The sequence below is a fragment of the Syngnathoides biaculeatus genome, chromosome 3 (assembly GCF_019802595.1).
Source record: "Syngnathoides biaculeatus isolate LvHL_M chromosome 3, ASM1980259v1, whole genome shotgun sequence".
In the NCBI taxonomy this organism is placed as follows: domain Eukaryota; kingdom Metazoa; phylum Chordata; class Actinopteri; order Syngnathiformes; family Syngnathidae; genus Syngnathoides; species Syngnathoides biaculeatus.
This window is the reverse complement of record NC_084642.1, coordinates 2869966-2888960: the sequence shown is the minus strand read 5'-3', so window position 1 is coordinate 2888960 and position 18995 is coordinate 2869966. Positions and strand designations below refer to the sequence as shown.

Below are 18995 nucleotides of genomic sequence, written 5' to 3'. Positions count from 1 at the left end.
GATTTTTATTGCAACACCGGACAAGTAAGCTTCAAAACTTAGTTTAGGGTTGAGAATATCCAGTCACACTGTAAAGGAAAATGACACTGATTCTTCAGTTTGTGCATACTTGGATAACTGCAGCAATTATGAAGCTCATAGAGAGCCGTACCTCATTCACAGTACCTAATGTACAGTATTCCCAGCAGAGGGAAGTCACTGATGGTGTCGTGGTAGAAATGCCCGCCATTAGTGCGGGCACCGTGGGATCGATTCTCGCTCAGTGATGGTGGAGATATCTGCCCTGCAACTGACTGGGGACCAGTTCAGGGTCTAGTCTGCCTTTCGCCCCAAAGCTAGCTGGGATAGGCTCCATTTTTCCCACAATCCTAGTGAGGATTAGCGGCTTGGATAATGACATGACATTTCCAGCAAAGGGCGAGTCTACTTTGAAGAGTTTGATCCTGTCATAGTTACCACTCTGCGTTGCCTGGCAACAGAAACTTCACATGCCACCGTGAATCAAATGCAAAAGTCATTTGTTAGTTTCTTCAGTTTTGTCTGCAGCTTCATCAACTGCTGCTCTTCTCACCAGCACACTTGTGTCGCTTTACCTCACGCTTAACGTAAAATCTTTTATCACACACGGTGCAATTGAATGGTTTCTCACCAGTGTGCGTTCTCATGTGTGTCGTCAAATTTTTCTTTTCAGTAAATTTTTTACTGCAAACTGAGCAGGCAAACGGTTTTTCTCCCGTGTGTATTCGTGTATGCATTATTAAATCTCCTTTCTGAGTGAATCTTTTAGCGCAAAACGAGCAGGCAAAAGGCTTCTCTCCAGTGTGTGTTCGCGTGTGTATCCTCAAATTTGTGTTTTTAGCGAATCTTTTCCCGCAGACGAAGCAGGCAAAAGGTTTTTCTCCAGTGTGTGTCCTCGTGTGCATCGTTAAATTTGTCTTCAAAGAGAATCTTTTGCCACAAACTGAGCAGGCAAAAGGTTTTTCTCCCGTGTGTGTCCTTGTGTGTCTTATCAACAATGACGTTCTGTCAAAGGTTTTGTCACACTGAGAACATGTCACACGTTTTTTGTCAGCGTGACAGGACATATCACCCATGGCGTGTTGGCCCTCATCCGTGTCCCGGGAATGGGCTGTTGTGTCATCACTACCAGCAAGCGGCGCCAAGAGGCCGCCTCCTTGTGGTCCTCCACAGTGGTCTCCGCCACCGTCTTCACTCTTCACATTGACGGTCAACGGAAAGGTGGCGATGTCCTCCTCCTGCTCTTCCTCTTTAATGTGAGGATGGTGCGGCTCCGGCTTTTCCATCCTGGAGCTCCACTCCTGAATACTCGGGTTCAAGATGTTCTTCGCAGTCGTCTGCAGAACCCCTAAAAAAGACAAACGCGCTTTTGTAAGGTCACGATTTTACTTAGTCAACTCAAAATGTGTGCTTTTGGCAACGCTTACGATATCCTCTGAGGTGTTACAACATTTAAATGTACAAATTAATAAATAAATAACACTAATTTACAACGGAACCTAGTGTCAGAGGATATACAAAGTCTACACACCCCTGTTCAAAATTCTTTTTTTTCTTTGTGATGTAAAGAAATGAAACCAAGATAGAGCCTTTCAAAATGTTGTTTCCACCATTAATGTGACCTGCAAAGAACTCAACTGAAAAATAAACAACATGGCAGCTGATAATTTTGATAGAGAATGAGTGACAGCACTAAAAATGTGTGAGAGTAAGATTCAAGTGATTTATTTGAATAAAATGGTACAACATGTTAAATGGAATTTCCCGTGTTTTTTTTTTTTTAATCAACAACGTATCCGATAGGTCATGTAATATGTACTCTATCTTGAAAATGTAATGTTAATCCTCTCTCATTTATTGTTGTTTTGAGAAGATTTTTTATCGACAATTACGAATATTCAGGGGCGCCGCCATTTTGGCGGGTCACATGACCTACTTGCGCGGATGTGACGTATGAGGTGCCGCTCCTAAGGCTCGATTACATGGGACACCATTTGTGCCCAGCGCTGATTTCTCGAATTTATCCTCATCTGATGAAGAAATAGCAGTATCGGTTGATCGGGAAGACGGAGGAAAACTTCCGTACAGATTTGAACCTGTGGTTGTAAATAATGTTGAATATTTGGATGGTTCTTCGGGCGGAATGACGCGGAGTCTGACGAGCGAGCGCTAGCGTTAGCTCGATAAAAATCTTCTCAAAACACCATTAAATGAGAGAGGATTAACATCACGTTGTCAAGAAAGAGTACATATGACGTGACGTAATGTAGACATTAATCCAAACCACCGGAATTTCCCTTTAAGTAGTGTGTGAGCTCATTTGAGCCCAAAAGTCAGGAGTTTTATCGCACTCATTTTGCTTTTGTCATATCAATCATTAATGTGGTGAGTGACAGGATCCCCGCTCTTGCGTGATGAAATAGCAAACATACTCATAAAATCAACTTTAATAAATGGAGCATGGTGAATTTAGCATACGTAAGCTTTTTCACGCTCTCTTTTTTTTTGCGCCAACAGCACCAGAGAAGAACATGCAATGGTGAAGTCAGCGCGGGAGAAACAAGAACAAGATATTTGGATTTTCTTAAGGCAAACATGAAGTGTTTGGCCTGTTCAATAGTTTCCCCTCCAACGTATACACTGCAAATGAATACCGGCTGCAATCTCGACCTTCTTAACTCCTACTACTTCCTGGAAAACTCATCAGTCGATCTCTACATATTGTGTTATTTGTGTAACTATGCCGTTTATTATTATTAGAAAGCACGAAGCGAAAACCGCCATGTTAAGAAGTAAACAAACAAGTGATGCAATGGGACTATTTAAAGCACGTGCTTGAAAACGGCTTCCGACAGATGCTGGCTCTCCTCTCCTCTCCTCTCCTCCTCCTCTCCTCTCCTCTCCTCTCCTCTCTCCTCTCCTCTCCTCTTTTTTTTTCTACCACAAAGTTGCTCCCCCTCGTGCCTCGGCTTATTTGCACACGTTTTCTCCAGCTAATCACAACACTTTACACCCGCACTTGATCTCTGCTCAGCCACGTGTAGCTAACGAAGCTCCATCTTTCTCAGCGGCTACGCGGCTAAGCTAAGTTAGGCTAAGCTAAGTATTAAAACTTCAACGAACACCGGAACGACGTTATCCGGACAAAGTTGTTTCACAAAAGGATGTTTTTTTTTTTTGGGTGAGTCAACTAGGGATGGACTTACCGTATCGAGGCTTCTGTGCGTTTGTAATTTAAAAAGCGTACATAAGGTAGTGTGTGCTAACATAAAAAAAATAAATAAAAACATACAACACCACTTGGCAAACGACGTCCATGTCGCAATATACGGGATGTTTCTCCGAAAAAAAAAAAAACAAAATAAGGCACGCACAACTAGTGGGATTCGTGTGTTGGCAAAACTGTTCCCTTTGTCATATTTATTGTGGCGAATCACGAACGGCACGTGACGCGATCGCTCCAGACGTGGATGGCGTGCGTTGCCATGACCGCCAGATGGCAGAAGTGCTTCGAGCATGAAGTTCCAGGAAACAAGAATGACAACAAGTACACAAACCTGCCCCATCTTCCTTCTCCTTTCACGTTTTGCGCACATATTTTCACACAATAATCACAACATTGCACTCCTTCATCTCCCCAAAGCGATGTCTTGCCAGGAAAATAGTTAAACGCGCCCCTAGGATAGCAGTTTTGAGGCTTTACTGGACTAAAGCCAGCATTAACTGCCGGGAAGTTTCAAGGTGCACAAATAAAGACTGAAAATCTTGATGGACGCTGCTTCAAAATTTTCAATCATAAACGGAACACGTGTGCGGAAGTAGGGCTTCATTTTGTTCACTCGGTCTTTTCCATTATATCAAAGACAACAGTGTGAAGTGTGCGGCATGACAAAAAAAATGTAGTTTTCAGACATTTTTATACTTTTTTAGAGAAATTTTACAATTTCTTTTTGACTTTTTAAAAGACGTAAAATGCGTTTTACCGAAGCAGAGTTTCATTAGTGAATGTGAATAATCAGGAAATCCATTGGATTAACCAGGTATTATGCATAAAACAACAAAAGTAAAGTTTGCATGAAGCTTTCTGGGCTTAGGTGCGTGGTCGGGCCCATAGAACCGATTTCGAAGGAAATTCCGGACATGAACTTTGTCCCAGTGGAGCTGCCGTACTAATTCCACAACAGAAGTAACGACGAAAGTCTCACTTCTTGAAAAGGGACTTGGCGTCCTGCAGCCTCTACTTGACTAAAACGGTATTTGTTCAAATTTCATGTCCAGTTGAACTCCACTCGGTGCACGCCGAAGCCTTTCGGGATAGCTTAGCTTAGTTTATCTTAGCTTAGCTTGCCAGCCCACGACAATGCGACGCCTTTGTGAGCAACGCATCGCACGGAGAGCGCAAGTGTGAGGCTAAAATGTTGTGACGATCGCGTGAAAATGGATGCGAGAACGACTTTTGGTTACGCGCGGGAACTTTCTGGAGCAAAACGGGAGAAGGAGCCACTGGACGACGTCGCGGTTTTACCGCAGCACCGAGACGTGTCGCACACCGCAGGTTTGTTCGTTCACTTGGGATTCTTCTGTGTTTTGAGTCCATCCAGGCGTCGCCGACCTTTTCCAATCTGAGAACTTCTTTTCTTGGCCTACCGATGAATGCGAAGGGATGATGACACGCTTCATATTTGCACAAATGACCTTTGATTATTTCTCTTTGAGGAGATTCAGCAATGTTTAGGATTTCCCACAAGAATCAGACAATTACACAGGTAAAGATCAATGTCCATCCATCCATTTTATTTTCCCCTTATCCTCACAAGGGTCGCGGGGAGGGCTGGAGGCTATCCCAGCTGTCAAGGGGCAGGAGGCAGGGTAAACCCTGAACTGGTCGCCAGCCAATCGCAGGGCACATAGAGAGACAACAGTCGCACTGACAATCACACCTATGGGCAATTGACCCCTCCGTGGATATTGCGCAATCCGCGTCACTGACCAATCAGAGGCCAGAGATCTGCATAAACCAAAGCCCCTTTTTGCTCCCGCCATTTTCTCAGACAACATTGCATGGTCCAGTATAGGTTTAGTTAGCGTTTTATCGCGTATTTGGGTTATTTAACAAAAAAATATGGTAAAGAGGTGGACTTTGTAAAAGTGACGTCAGGTATCCTGAAAGGCTAGTTGGTGGAGTTCCATTCGTACCCTTTCCAAAACCGAAGACCCAGTACGAAAAATGCCTTCGATGGATCAAAGACCGCATCATCAACTAAATCCATCTAATATCAACCGGAACACATATGTTTGCACCAAGGTATGCCCTATATTTGATTTTCAATACATGTCTCGTATAAATGAATTCAAAGTTCTTCGCTAGCATAACATTGCTCCGTGTGAACGATTGACACACTTATTCTTGGTTGAGCGATGATCGGACTGCACAAACGTGTCGCTTTCTTGCTGGCTCGCGACCGAAGCTTAACCAGACTGTGTTTGCACGAAGATATGCCCTAAATTTGATTTTTAATACGCGTCTCGTATAAATGAATGAGACCTTCTGCGCTAGCATAACATTGCTACGTGTGAATGATTGAATAAAATCAGAAGCATGGTGTCTCTCTCAGTTCAGAATGTATTGTATTGTATTTGCCATTTTTACTGTTTGTCTTACGTCAGCGCACGTGCCGTGACGTCACTCCAGGAGGCGTGGTTAAGTGCCCTGTACGGAGGGGTCAATTTAGAGTGTCCAATTAATGTTGCATGTTTTTTGGGATGTGGGAGGAAACCGGAGTGCCCACCCAGAGAAAAGCCACAGAGGCACGGGGAGAACACGCAAACTCCACACAGGCGGGTCCGGGATTGAACCCGGGACCTCAGAACTGTGAGGCCAACGTAAATATCAATATGAAGCACTTTATTTCTATCAGTCACTACGAAATAGAAATCACGACATCCCATCACTGGTGAGCTGTTTACAGAGCAGGCGTGCAGGCCGCTCACTTGGCGTTTGTTTTTTTTTTTTAAAGTTTATTCTGGAGCAGTTTGGAAAAACACGCTGAGACTTGCTGAAAAGGAATTTTGTTGTTGGAATGGGAGGTGGACGTCCATATGTGGTGCATCCAGGCGGACGAACGGGGCGTGGGGATCTCTTTTTGCTTGCTTGCAAGGTCTCTCACGAAAGGGACGGGTTCTGGTGAACTACCGTCTTTCACCTCTTGGGTCAAAAGAACATCCGAAAAGAACTTTGTTAGTTTGCTACTTGCTAAATTCATACAAGTTCAGTAAAAAAATCCATCTTTACAGTCAACCACAGCTGACCACCCCACCCTGTGGGCATCAATGAAGAATATCTTATCTTAAATATTGCCAAACATGTAAACAACAATGCACGACGACGTCAGACCTTAACGTGATTGAGCTAAGCTTGACCTTAAAATGCGCGTTTCTCTTCTTCTGTCCTGCAGACGTCGGTGTGGAGGATCTACGCCGTCAACGTCGGGAGCCGCAAGAAGATGAGCAAGAGCCGCCCGGCCTAAAAGAGGAAGCGCTGCCCCAGCCGCCTCACGTCAAAGAGGAAGAGATGGAGGACGACAGCAACAAGGTTGCGTTTGCCGCTCGGATTGTGAAGAGCGAGCAAGGTAACGGAGACCACCGCGGAGCAACACGCTCAGACGGCCTCTTAGCGGCACTCTTAAATGGTGGCGACATCACGTCGCACCGATGATGGATGACCAACGCGCTCGAAAGCGATACCACGCGCCACGCGTCACCGCGCCAGTAAAACAGCTGCAGTGACTATCGAGCTCCTGCACGTGATGTCACAGTTTGCGTGGCGCCATATTGCCGGTCAAAGGTTGCTGTTCTGCACTGCGGGAGCCGTTGAACCAGAGCGCATTTTTCAAATTCCCCGAGACCTGTTGTGCTGTTGGTTGTCACAACAGACGAGACAGATATTCGAAGAGGTCATTCCGTGGAATACCAGCTGAAAAGGCCAGAAAATATCAATGGATTTCGCCAATTATTAAAATGATGGATGGGGCCCAACCAAAATACACACACGCCTGGTAGGAATTATTGTTCTCAATCTCAAATTACCAAGAAGTATTTATAATGCCAAGTTGGCTCACTTGAGAACAATGCGTGTTAAAAAAAAAAAAGTCTGTCGGAGAGGCGTACGGATGTTGAGTGTGGCCGCAATCGCTTCCGTGTACGTTCCTTATTTTTTTTTTCCATCATAGTTAATGAATGCGAGTTTGTGTACAACCAGGGGTCATTTATTTAAATATTGGTATTTGTATTGAATACTAGCTAAAAAGATCAATGGATTCTGGCAAAGGTTAATGTGTGGCCGAACACGCTTCCGACAACGGATCCAGCAACGAAGTATTTTATGCATCCAGACTTTTCTTCGCGACTTCAAACTTTTCCGTGTAAATATCGGCGACTTACTCACCAGATCCATGTGTAGATCCAGTTGTCCAAGACAAGAGGAAGCGGGTTAACAGTCCACTTTCTTATCGACGAAAACATCAACTTCGGCGTTAAATATGGGTCTTCTATGGCAAGTATCTCAAATTTTTTCCACAAACCTTCATTTATTATCACCTTCTAAATGTTTAACAATATCGGACAAAACTCTGGGCGTCGTGCTCTAAGGCATTTTCTTTTCGTCTCAACCGATTTGGCATTGAAGAACCCTTTGCTAGACTGGCAATGCGGCCAGTCACGTGATTTCGGTGACGCAGGTGCACGAGCTCTATAGACCGGTCGGTAGTTGACTCACATGTAAAATCAGAACTGATTGTTTTACACGCTCATAAAATAGAGACACAAAATATTCCTTTTTTTTTTTAACCTTTTTGAGTCTACTATTATAAAGTACAAAAGTATAAAGTACTTTTAATCTCCACAAGCGAGACGGGACTTTCTGTTTCTGACTGGTGGGGCTGCGGTACAAGCTGCTGCCTTTCATGCAGGTGGCGGGGGCTCATTTACCAACCAGCGCCACGAACCCTCGGCCGCCTGAAGACGGGCTCCCGGGGTGAAAACGATGCCAAACAACTCATCATGCGAGCAACTCGCTGTTGCAACCCCTGAGGGGAAAACTTACAACTGTGACCTGTTGTTCTGTTATTGATAATACTATCATCTGTCCCTGTTTCTAGCCCACCGGGAAAACACAACACTTGTACACAACATCAGCATTACAAGACAAGAAACGACATTTGATTTCCCCAAACCAAATGTGTGCTTGTCTTCTTGTGTCCCGCAGACATCAGTGAAACATATCTTCATACTCAGCAACAAGCGTTAGAGTCCCGTCACATAAAAGAGGAGGAGGAGTTTGATTTCACCAGTTTGCCGTTAACTGGTGTCCCTTTAAAGAATGAAGAAGACCGAGAAAAAGGTCAAAGTGAGGAGAACAGAGGGGAGGAGCTTCCAAGCAGCAGCTCAAGTCAACAAACGACGACGGGCGCTGATGGCGGCCAGTGGGGAGGTTCACAAGCAGAAGGCCTCTTGGCTCCGCTACCAGGTAGCGACGATGCCACGTCACACGCTCACGACAATAACGACGACAACAATGATGATGATGATGATGAACTCTCTAATGGTGATATGACCCATCGCAGTGACAACAAGCGTTGGGAATGTTCTCAGTGTGACAAAACCTTTGACGCCAAGTATACGTTTAAATTGCACTTGACCATGCACACTACAGAGAAACCTTTTGTCTGCTCAATTTGTGCTGAAAGATTCACCCAAAAAGCTACTTTGGCAACGCACAAAAAATCACACGCTCGAGAGAAATGTTTCACTTGCTTAGTTTGCCTCTTGAGTTTTAGGAAGCAATGCAATTTGAAAGCACACACGAGAACGCACACAGGGGAAAAACCTTTCGCCTGCTCAGTTTGCGGTAAAAGATTCACCGAAAAAGGACATTTGAGAACGCACTCAAGAACGCACACTGGGGAGAAACCGTTTGCCTGCTCAGTTTGCGATCAAAGCTTTTCTGAAAGGGGAAGCTTAAGAAAACACACAAGAACCCACAGTGGGGAAAAACCATTTGCCTGCTCAGTGTGCGCTAAAACATTCAGCCAGAAGGGACATTTAAGAAGGCATACACGAACACACACTGGAGAGAAACCATTCAGTTGCAGTGTATGTGACAAAAGATTCTGTAATAAGTATCAGGTAACAATACACAAGTGTGCTGGTGAAAATCATAGTTGTCAGTGAAGCTTTAAAGAAGCAGCGGCGAAGCTGACTGGTGTAAGCTGTAAATGTGTAAAGATGCCTGAATAAAATGAAAGTATTCAAAATGTTCAGTATTTTTACATATTCTATTCATCGCATGACTAGATATTGACACACAATCAACACGGGCACGACTATTACTGTGACACTGGTGCATCTGTGTGTGAGTATCTGGGCGCGAGCCGTAGCCAACATAAGCGCCGACACAAGTTTTCTGTTTTTGTTTCTGTTTTACTGATTTTCTTTTTATTAAATGGGTGAAAATGGCATCTGTAACTGTGGGTCTCCTATCCACACACGAGAGCATTCAGTAAGTATGGTGTAAAACTCTGTACAAACCAAGAGCATTCAACACAATATGGGAGGGGTGCAAACGCTGAACAGTGATTTAATCACAACGTATACTGATACAGGAGTGTTACACGTCGATCACACTTGTCAGATTCCCTGGTAAGATCTATTTAGGGCTTCTGGAGAGGACGGTCCATCAGAAAGTTGAATCTGAGATTCAGGAGGAGCAGTGTGGTTTAAGTCCTGCCCACGGCGCAATGGACCAGGTCTACACCCTCGGCAGGGTCCTCAAGGGTGCATGGGAGTTCGCCCAACCAGCCTCCATGTGTTTTGTGAACTTGGAGTAGGCACTGTTTGGTGCCAGTGAGTGCCGCGTCGGGACCGGCACAGCCAGCCCTGCTAAAAACTTTCTATAGAACGTTCCTAAAGAACTATAGAACTTTAGGACCCAAGTCCTATAGAAATTCTATTCTTTAGAAATTCTATAGAAAAACACAGCCAAAGTTCAATACAACAAGTTGTTCTGTACAAAGTATATCGAATTCTACAATTTTTTATAGAATTCTATATAAAAAAAAAAAATTACCAGGGAGGACAAGGACCGGCAGCACCATGATACCAATTTAATTTAATTATATTTCCCGTCGGTGTGAAGGTGGCTGCGAATTGTTGTTTGCTTCTATGTGCCCTGAGATTGGTTGGCAACCAGTTCAGGGTGTGCCGCGCCTCCTGCCCGAAGATAGATGGATGGCTTCGGATGGCTTCAAACAATGGCGTGGGGTACAAGGTTTGTCCAAGTGGCATTGCCGTAGTCTGTCCACTGCAGATGTACTTCCGTATACGTGACGCTCGCTTCGCCACAGACGCTTTCAGTAAAACTTAGCCAAATAACCCTACCTGAATGACTACTAAACAGCGAAAACTCGACCAAGGACCCCCATCACAACTCTGATGGACTCAAACTTAATTATTTAAGTCTTCCTGCGTGAGTAAAACTCGTCTTGGTGCACTTTAAAAGCTTCCCGATCGAGCTAAGCATAGATTAGCTTGCTAGCCGTTGAGAGAGAGACGCCCGATTGTTTCGCGACACACGGCTCAGCAGAGGTCAAGTATGACTGAAAAATACTGCCGGCATCGTCTGAACATGTGTGCAAAACGTGTGAAAGAGGAAGAGTACGAGGAGGAAATTTCTCGAGAGGAAGACACCGAACGTCAACTGCTGGACGCCGCTGGCGTCCTGCAAGCTCGAGATTTGTTGCATAGGGCAGGTTTGTTCACAGTATTCCTGTGTTTATTTACTTTTTTTGAAAAGTCTTATTTCGTTCCGTGATCAAGCTCGTAAAACTTAAATTCCTCATAATGTTCCCATATTCAAATGAAATTATACTGCACTCTCTCAGAGCGTATGGAAAAAACGTGTTTTTGTGACGTTGTCAGTTTTTTTAAAAAAAAAAAGTAAATGACAGTAAAATAAAGGAAATTGGTGTGGAAAGATAAAACGATTAAATCTGGGGAGGAAAAGTATGCAGGACACAATTAAGATGAACTAGTTTATGGACATTGAGAAGGAAAGTGAGAAGAAGAGGAAGAAGCAGAGCTGCAGTGCTGAGATCTGTCTTGAAGGTCTAATCCAGAGGACATGTATTTTATTTGTCTATCATACAAATGTCGCTATAATTTCATTTCAAAATATTTTTAAAATTCTCGATACAACAGAAATGAAATAAATTAGCGTTGCACACACACTCACGTCTGTGGATTCGTCCAACTGCAGTGAGAAAAACTCCCAATCGCCGATGTCCTTCCACACATCAGCCATGGAGATTTTATTGAAGATAATATTTCCGCCTCATTTTTAAAATATGGGAACAACGAGTCAGCTAAGCCTCTTTTGCCATCTCTCCGTTTTGGAAGGACTTCCTGTTATTAACGACGATGTGACAAACCCGGAGACGACGCTTCGGTGGCGGCTTTCGGCTTTTGTTGAACTATTTTGTGTGAATAGTGACTCCTGTGCGGCCAATTGGGATTTTAGTTCCTTCACTTTTCTCATTGTCAGCTCGCTTTTCGGCGGAATGTCGGCGTCGTATTTTCCATAAACAGTTCGAAAACGCCACTGCACATTTCACCTCACTGGCAGATGAGGCAAGCGCACTTCGAAAATGACAACGTAATAAAAAAAAAAAAAAAGTCTGGCTCCCGAATGAAAGTGATATATTTTTGTCTTCTTTACTCCAGCGTCCATACTCATGTTTGTTAAAATTTCATCAGCGAGGGCTTAAAACAGGGGGAAGTCGCCAACTAGTGTGTTTTCCTGTACTCAGTGTCGTTGTTTGCACATGCGTGGTGGGCTAAAGGTCAGAAAATTATGGCTGTCTTTTTGGGGATATTTTTTTCGGCACGCCATCACGATCGACGCATTGAGCACCCCCTGCCCGAATTTATTCATAAACAGGTCTTTTAGGACCTGATGATGTGCTGTATGAACAATAAAAGGCATTAACGTCACCACATGAGACATGACTGAGCGAAGCTTGACCAAACCTGTTTGTTGGTCGTTGTGTGTTTTGCAGCTGTCACTCAAGAAGATCTTCGTTCTGAGCAGCAGGAGCCAGAGCCCCTCCGCATCAAGGAGGAAGAGGAACAGGAGGAGGAGCTTCCACAGATGAAAGAGGAAGAGGACTTCCTGTCTCATCACTTGAAAGAGGAAGAGGAGGAAGACGACATCAGCACGTTTCCAATAACTGTTGTCAGTGTCAACAGTGACGAAAGTGATGGAGACTTTGAAGGATGCCAAGCAGACGGCCTCGGAGATAGTGACACCACAACGTCGCACTCTTCTGACTATGAGCATGGTGAACGCTCCAAAGGCCACACTCACAACAAATGGGTCCAGTGTTGTCATTGCAACGAAATCTTCGACGACAAGTCGCTGCTGATAGCGCACGAAAGCACACACACTGAAGAAAAACCTTTCGGTTGCTCATATTGCGGCAAAAGATTCTCATTAAAGGCAAATTTAAGGATGCATACAAGGACACACACAGGAGAAAAACCATTTGCCTGCCTAGTTTGTGGTAAAAGATTCTCTAGAAAGTCCATTTTATCAATGCACACAAAAACACACACTGGAGAAAAACCTTTTGTCTGTTCAGTTTGCGGTAAAAGATTCACACAGAAAGGAGATTTAACAATACATGCAAGAACGCACACCGGTGAGAAACCTTTTCCCTGCTCAATTTGCGGTAAACGATTCACCCAGACGGGAGATCTAAAGGTACACACAAGAACGCACACTGGAGAAAAACCTTTTGCATGCTCGGTCTGCGGTAAAAGCTTCTCTATGAAAACGTATTTAAAAAGACACACAGTAACGCACACCGGAGAAAAACTTTTTGCCTGCTCAGTTTGTGGCAAAAGATTTTCCAGGCACGGCGATTTAAGAATGCACACAAGAAAACACACGGGGGAGAAGCCGTATTGCTGCTCAGTTTGTGGGAAAAGCTTCACTGGAAAGACAAACTTAACGGCGCATATGATGACACACACCGGCGAGAAACCGTTCAGCTGCAACGTGTGCGATAAAAGATTCTCTCGGAAGGATCAGCTGAAGAGACACAAGTGTGCCGGTAAGAAGAGCAGCGCTCAATGAAGCTGCACAATAAAGTGAAGAAATTAAAGCTGTGTTGCTCATTTTTGACTCGTTCCGTCGCAGTTCTGCAATGGACTGTAAATATGATGAAACTCGTTTTAAAAGCAAGCCTACTGAAAGCGTGAAGATATTTTGAAGCAATATGCAACTGCGAGGTGAGCTTAAATAAAATAGAGAATTTGTTCAACGGGTGATATTTCGGATGTAGGCGATTGAGAGTATGGACAAACTTTAAGAAAAACCGAGTTTGAGAAGACTGAAAAGGTCACGTGCCATTCTGACGTCGTCTCAAACTCGAGATATTTTTCAAAATATGATCTCTAAGCGCCACCTTGTGGCGCGACCTATTAGTTAGTCGGAAATTTTGAAAAGGTTAAGACTACTTGTTGAAGTCAGGACCTGCTCTGTTGGAGCAGCACAGAAGTTAACCTTACCTGGAGGCTGCTTGATGTGTGCTAGTTTGAAAAAATAATGGAGTCACTGGTGCGTGCGGATACGGCGCTCCCGTACACTTGTTTTTTTTTCCCCCAACAGATGCGCATGCTCGGCAGTGACGTCTATAGCAAGCCTTCAATATGCCCGCCACTTCGTGTCACGTGACTAAGAAAGCGTAACAGGAATGGCTGGCTGCTGGGAACGTAGCCCGCCGAAGAGTACGTGCGGTACATTTCTCCGGTGCAAGTCGAAGCTTCTCTAGCTAGCTAGCTCGCTTGCTCGCCCGAACGAAGAGACGCCTACGTGGAATTTGGTCGTCGTGGGGAAATGTGCGCACAACGGGTGAAAGAAGAAGAAGGGCTCGACAAGGAAATTTGTAGCACGGAAGAGGAGGAACTTCGACTCATGGAGGCACTTTGCCGCCAGCCTCCAGGTGTCCCACGAGCAGCAGGTTTGCCCAGAAATACTTTTTAAAACTAAGTTTTGAAGGATTAACGTAACATTGTACGCTTTGCATCGCTTTATTCAGAAATGGGGCATAACATCAACTCGTCAGTGCAGAAAAGCGCACAAATAGAATGCTGCACACATTTCCCAAAGTTCAATACATATAAGGATGTCAACTTGCTATCTTATTTGGACAATCAGTCATTTTTTTATTATTCTGTGAATCAGAAAATAAATTCCAATTTCCTTCTCCAAAAACATACAATGAGTAAGTTCACAAACATAAATTGACTGATTTGGCCGATAAAATGTGAATAAAAATCGGCAAAAAATGTTGATTATTGTTCTCCAAAGCAGATGTTTGCAAACGTTTTTTTTTTAAATTCAACATATAAAATAGATAGAAAGTCTGTTTCCATGAAATAAGAAACAAAAATCACAGGATATTTACTGATAAGATGTTGAAATCTGAGATTTTAGACAATTTGACCCTGTGACCCTTGCAAAGATGAGTGGCTAAGAAAAATGGAAAAATGAATAAATACAATAAAATAAAAATGGACATATAAAATAGCTGTTGATTTATTGTCATGTCTATAAGTTTATGGTCTATGATATTCTCCCCAACACACACATATATAGAGAGAAAGAGAGAGAGAGAGAGAGAGAGAGAGAGATGTAGAGATATGCTACAATAAATCAACATATATATATATGTGTGTGTGTGTGTGTGTGTGTGCGTGTGTAATGCAGCCCTATGTGGGGGCCCAGTCAGTGCTATCTTGCGATGGAAATGTGTTGACTGGTGCCAGTAGTGTGCTAAATAGATGGAAAGAATACTTTGAGAAGTTGGTGAAGAACATGAGAGAGAAGGAAGAGTAGAAAAGGCAAGCGTGAAGGACCAGGAAGTGGCAATGATTCGTAAGGAGGAAGTTAGAAAGACACGAAAGAGGATGAAAAATGGAAGGGCGGTTGGTCCTGGTGACATACCGGTGGAGGTATGGAAGCAATTTGGAGACGTGGCTGTAGAGTTTTTGACCAACAGAATACTAGCGGGCGAGAAGATGGCTGAAGAATGGAGGAAAAGTGTTCTAGTTCCCATTTTTAAGAACAAAGGGGATGTTCAGAGCTGTGGGAACTATAGAGGAATACATGAAAGCAGCGAGCGGATGGAGGAACAATTAGAAAGACGGAGGCATGCGCTGGAAAGGAGAGGAACGAAGATTAGCCGAAGTAAAACAGAATAGATGTGCGTTAATGAGAGGGGAGGAGGGGGGAGAGTGAAGCTCCAGGGAGAAGAGATGGCGAGGGTGGACGACTTCAAATACTTGGGGTCAACAACGCAGAGCAATGGAGAGTGTGGTCAGGAAGTGAAGAAACGGGTCCAAGCAGGTTGGAACAGCTGGCGAAAGGTGTCTGGTGTGTTATGTGACAGAAGAGTCTCCGCGAGGATGAAGGGCAAAGTTTACAAAACAGTGGTGAGGCCGGCCATGATGTCCAGATTAGAGACGGTGGCTCCGAAGATACGACAGGAAGCAGAACTGGAGTTGGCAGAAATGAAGATGTTGAGGTTGTCGCTTGGTACGAACCGCTTGGATAGGATTAGAAATGAGCTCATTAGAGGGACAGACAAAGTTGGAGGTTTTGGAGACGAGGTGAGAGAAAGCAGACTTGGATGGTTCGGACATGTCCAGAGGCGAGAGAGTGAGGAAATTGGTAGGATGACGGTAAGGATGGAGCTACCAAGGAAGACAGCGAGAGAGAGGAAGACCAAAAAAAAGGTTGATGGGTGTTGTGAGGGAAGACATGAGGGCACTTGATGCCGTTTGAGTTTCCAAACACGGCTCTGTTGAAGTGACTATTGTGACTTTTTTTTTGCCATTATAAGCTCTTGCGCTCGCCTAACATTCACACCTACACCAAATCGATTGAGAGATTTCAAAGAAGCTGTCGTGGAATGTGAAAGAAATGTGGGAGGAAAGCAGAGCGCCCCGAGAAAAGCCACGCAGGCACGGGGAGAACGTCCATAGGCCACACTGGCGGGGCCTGGGATTTGAACCGGGATTCTCACGACTGTGAGGGAGATCCCTGTGCCGCCTAAACCTCAAATCATCAATATGATTTATACATTTAAAGTGCAAAATAACAACCTGGGAACATCATTTTCTTTCTCCACGTGTGACAAAGCCACTTTTGAAGGTCTTGATGCTTTGGTGCTATTGACAAAGCAGTCGCACGTAAGAATTGGGCCGTGAGTGGCTGGTGGGAATTCTTCAGCGAGTCGGGATGTCCTTGCTTGTCTCTGTGTGGCCGTCGTTGGGATCGCCGTGCGTGCTGTGCACGTCTTGGCCTCTGCGGGTCGCCGTGGTGCTTTGTTTTTTGTTTTTGTTTTTTCTTAGACAACTCCACAAAGATTACGGCAACTCTTCACGTTGCAATATGAATAGGGGTGTGTAGACTTATGTCCTATGTCTTGATGTTATTAAAAAGAGTATTTGTTTATGATCATTGTGTTATAATTACAGCGGACCAGTCAATCATCACAGACTTTTTTTTCAGATTTTCTTTTTTTTTTTCTTTCAATTTTGTAGTTGTTTCATTTTTTCGGGGTGGGGGGGGGGGGAACCCCAAATATTACCTGTGGCAGTTTATCCCTGACAGGTCAAGATTTTGAGGGTATTTTTAAAAAAAATATATTAAAAAATGGAGATCAATTCTCCACTGATTTTCTCTATTCGCTGGTTCTTATTTTCATGGGTCCACTGTATTAAAAGTATTAATATTAAGATGCTCTATGAATCAAAGTCAGACTTGACTGAGTAAAGCTTCAATGCGCCTCTTTGTCTACTTGTGTCCCGTAGACCTCAGTGAAGATCTTCGTTGCGAGCAGCTGGAGGCTGATCCCCCCCACCTCAAAGACGCCTGCTCCCACATTAAAGAGGAGGAGCTCGAGCCCCCCCGCAATAACGACGAGGGGAAGCCGAAGCCCCACCGCATTAAAGAAGAAGAGCCGGACGATGACCTCACCAAGGTTCCCTTTATTTCCGTCACTGTGAAGAGTGAAGAAGGTGACGTAGACCACGATGGAGGATCCCAAATGGTCGACATCTCGGCTCCGCTGTCCGATAGCGACGACATAACGTCGCACTCTTCTGATAGGGATGACGATGAACAGCACTCAAAAGAGGACACTGACAACAAAAGTGTGAAATGTTCCCACTGTGACAAAACCTTTTACAGCAAGTCCTTACTGAAAGAACATGGACGAAAACACACTTTTGCTTGCTTAGTTTGTGGCAAAGGATTCTCGTTCGAGAAAAATTTAAAAATGCACACAAAAACGCACACGGGAGAAAAACTGTATGTCTGCTCAGTTTGCGGTAAAAGGTTCACGCAGAATGGAGGCTTAAAAATGCACACAAGGACGCACACGGGAGAAAAACCTTTTGCCTGCTCAATTTGCGGTAAAGGATTCTCTGAAAAGACACGTTTGACAAGACACACGAGAACGCACACTGGAGAAAAACCTTATGGCTGCTCAGTTTGCGGTAAGGGATTCGCTGAAAAGACACATTTAACGAGACACACGAGAACGCACACTGGAGTAAAACCTTACGGCTGCTCCGTTTGCGGTAAACGGTTTACCCAGAACGGAGATTTAACAATACACACGCGAACACACACCGGAGAAAAACCTTTTGCTTGCTCAATTTGTGGTCAAACATTCTCCTTGAAGGGACACCTAACGGCACACACAAGAACACACACCGGGGAAAAACCTTTTTCCTGCTCAGTTTGCGGTAAAAGATTCACTGTGAAGAAAGGTTTGACGAGACACACAGCTACACACACGGGTGTGAAACCTTTCGCCTGCTCAGCTTGTCATAAAAGATTTGCAAAAAAGGAGGATTTAACAAAGCACATGACGAAACATATTAGTGAAAAATAATTTCATTGCAGTGTGTGTGGCGATGCATTATTTTATCAGAGACACGAGTGTGCTAGTGAGAAGAGCAGCAGGCATTGAAGCTGCAGAATCAACTGAAATGACAAAATACACTCCCTGATGAACCTCTGAGTACATGACTTGGATGACAAATCACTCGGTTTCTGCTCTCGATTTATTAAAAAAAAAAAAAAGTTATCCGGTTTTGGCCATTTTGGGAGAGGGGTGCAAAAAGTCTGAGCACAGATGTGAAAGGAACCCTTGTGCTTTTCCCTCACTGTGTTTTTGCATCGACTGAATTGAATGAATCTGGTTTCCATTCTGTGTGTGTGAGTGGAAAATAAGTATTTGAACACTGTAGCTGCCACAAGTGTCAGTTAATTATACTACTTGAATTAATTTCATTGTTTATTGATTTTTTTTTGTTATCGTTATTTCATGTTTACATAGCGGAACTTTGTCCACCACTGTTGGTGGTGTCAGGACGTTTAGTTTGGCGCGCTTCCTCAAAGATTCAAAGGCAGTTAGAAAAAGAAGCGGCGACAAATAAGTTAACTCCGTTTGGTCAGAAGGTCAATGAGGTGTTTTTAATTGTTTATGGTGTTTTGTCATTTATTTGTGTAAGATGAATTTAATGTGTTTTTCTTTTGGATATAGTTCTTACGGCATCTCGACATTCGAGCTTATTGACGTGCTGACGTGTTAATAAAGGCCTGTGAAAGAGAGCACCTTGTCCTAAGTGACTGAACGGGAGTTACAAACACAAGTTTGAAATCATGGCGGTGTCAGAAATGTTCATCTTTGATGCATATCCACAGTGAGAGACATAATCTATCCATCCATTAATTCTCTAAGTCGCTTATCCTCACAAGGGTCACGGGAGAGCTGGAGCCTATCCCAGCTGTCAAAGGGCAGGAGGCGGGGTACACCCTGAACTGGTCGCCAGACAATCGCAGGGCA

General features: G+C 44.1%; 3 protein-coding genes across 4 annotated transcripts; all 3 read left to right on the top strand.

The window, feature by feature from the left end:
• The first annotated feature begins 3846 nt into the window (after positions 1 to 3846).
• On the top strand, positions 3847 to 9392 carry LOC133497608 (oocyte zinc finger protein XlCOF6.1-like). 2 transcript variants are annotated; one of them, XM_061813651.1, is made up of 3 exons: positions 3847 to 4271; positions 6474 to 6647; positions 8282 to 9392. In XM_061813651.1, the coding sequence occupies exons 2-3, from the start codon at positions 6590 to 6592 to the stop codon at positions 9244 to 9246; spliced, it is 1023 nt and encodes a 340-aa protein (XP_061669635.1). In that variant the 5' UTR covers positions 3847 to 4271; positions 6474 to 6589; the 3' UTR covers positions 9247 to 9392. The 2 variants fall into 2 exon arrangements, with proteins under 2 accessions (XP_061669635.1, XP_061669634.1); XM_061813650.1 differs by having other exon boundaries at positions 3849 to 4573; positions 8282 to 9388.
• A 736-nt stretch (positions 9393 to 10128) lies between these two features.
• LOC133497611 (gastrula zinc finger protein XlCGF52.1-like) lies at positions 10129 to 13244 on the top strand. The gene is made up of 2 exons (XM_061813654.1): positions 10129 to 10823; positions 12129 to 13244. Exons 1-2 carry the CDS (start codon positions 10667 to 10669, stop codon positions 13205 to 13207), a joined length of 1236 nt encoding a protein of 411 aa, XP_061669638.1. The 5' UTR covers positions 10129 to 10666; the 3' UTR covers positions 13208 to 13244.
• A 567-nt stretch (positions 13245 to 13811) lies between these two features.
• LOC133497614 (oocyte zinc finger protein XlCOF6.1-like) lies at positions 13812 to 18741 on the top strand. Its single transcript, XM_061813656.1, has 2 exons — positions 13812 to 14093; positions 16951 to 18741. Exons 1-2 carry the CDS (start codon positions 13970 to 13972, stop codon positions 18036 to 18038), a joined length of 1212 nt encoding a protein of 403 aa, XP_061669640.1. The 5' UTR covers positions 13812 to 13969; the 3' UTR covers positions 18039 to 18741.
• The last annotated feature ends 254 nt before the right edge of the window (positions 18742 to 18995 follow it).

Coding starts and splice junctions, on each gene's coding strand:
- LOC133497608 (XM_061813650.1), top strand. CDS start 4,456: ATGGATGCGAGAACGACTTTTGGTTACGCGCGGGAACTTTCTGGAGCA. Junction 4,574..6,473: donor AGACGTGTCGCACACCGCAG/GTTTGTTCGTTC, acceptor TCTGTCCTGCAG/ACGTCGGTGTGGAGGATCTA. Junction 6,648..8,281: donor GATTGTGAAGAGCGAGCAAG/GTAACGGAGACC, acceptor TGTGTCCCGCAG/ACATCAGTGAAACATATCTT.
- LOC133497611 (XM_061813654.1), top strand. CDS start 10,667: ATGACTGAAAAATACTGCCGGCATCGTCTGAACATGTGTGCAAAACGT. Junction 10,824..12,128: donor AGATTTGTTGCATAGGGCAG/GTTTGTTCACAG, acceptor TGTGTTTTGCAG/CTGTCACTCAAGAAGATCTT.
- LOC133497614 (XM_061813656.1), top strand. CDS start 13,970: ATGTGCGCACAACGGGTGAAAGAAGAAGAAGGGCTCGACAAGGAAATT. Junction 14,094..16,950: donor AGGTGTCCCACGAGCAGCAG/GTTTGCCCAGAA, acceptor TGTGTCCCGTAG/ACCTCAGTGAAGATCTTCGT.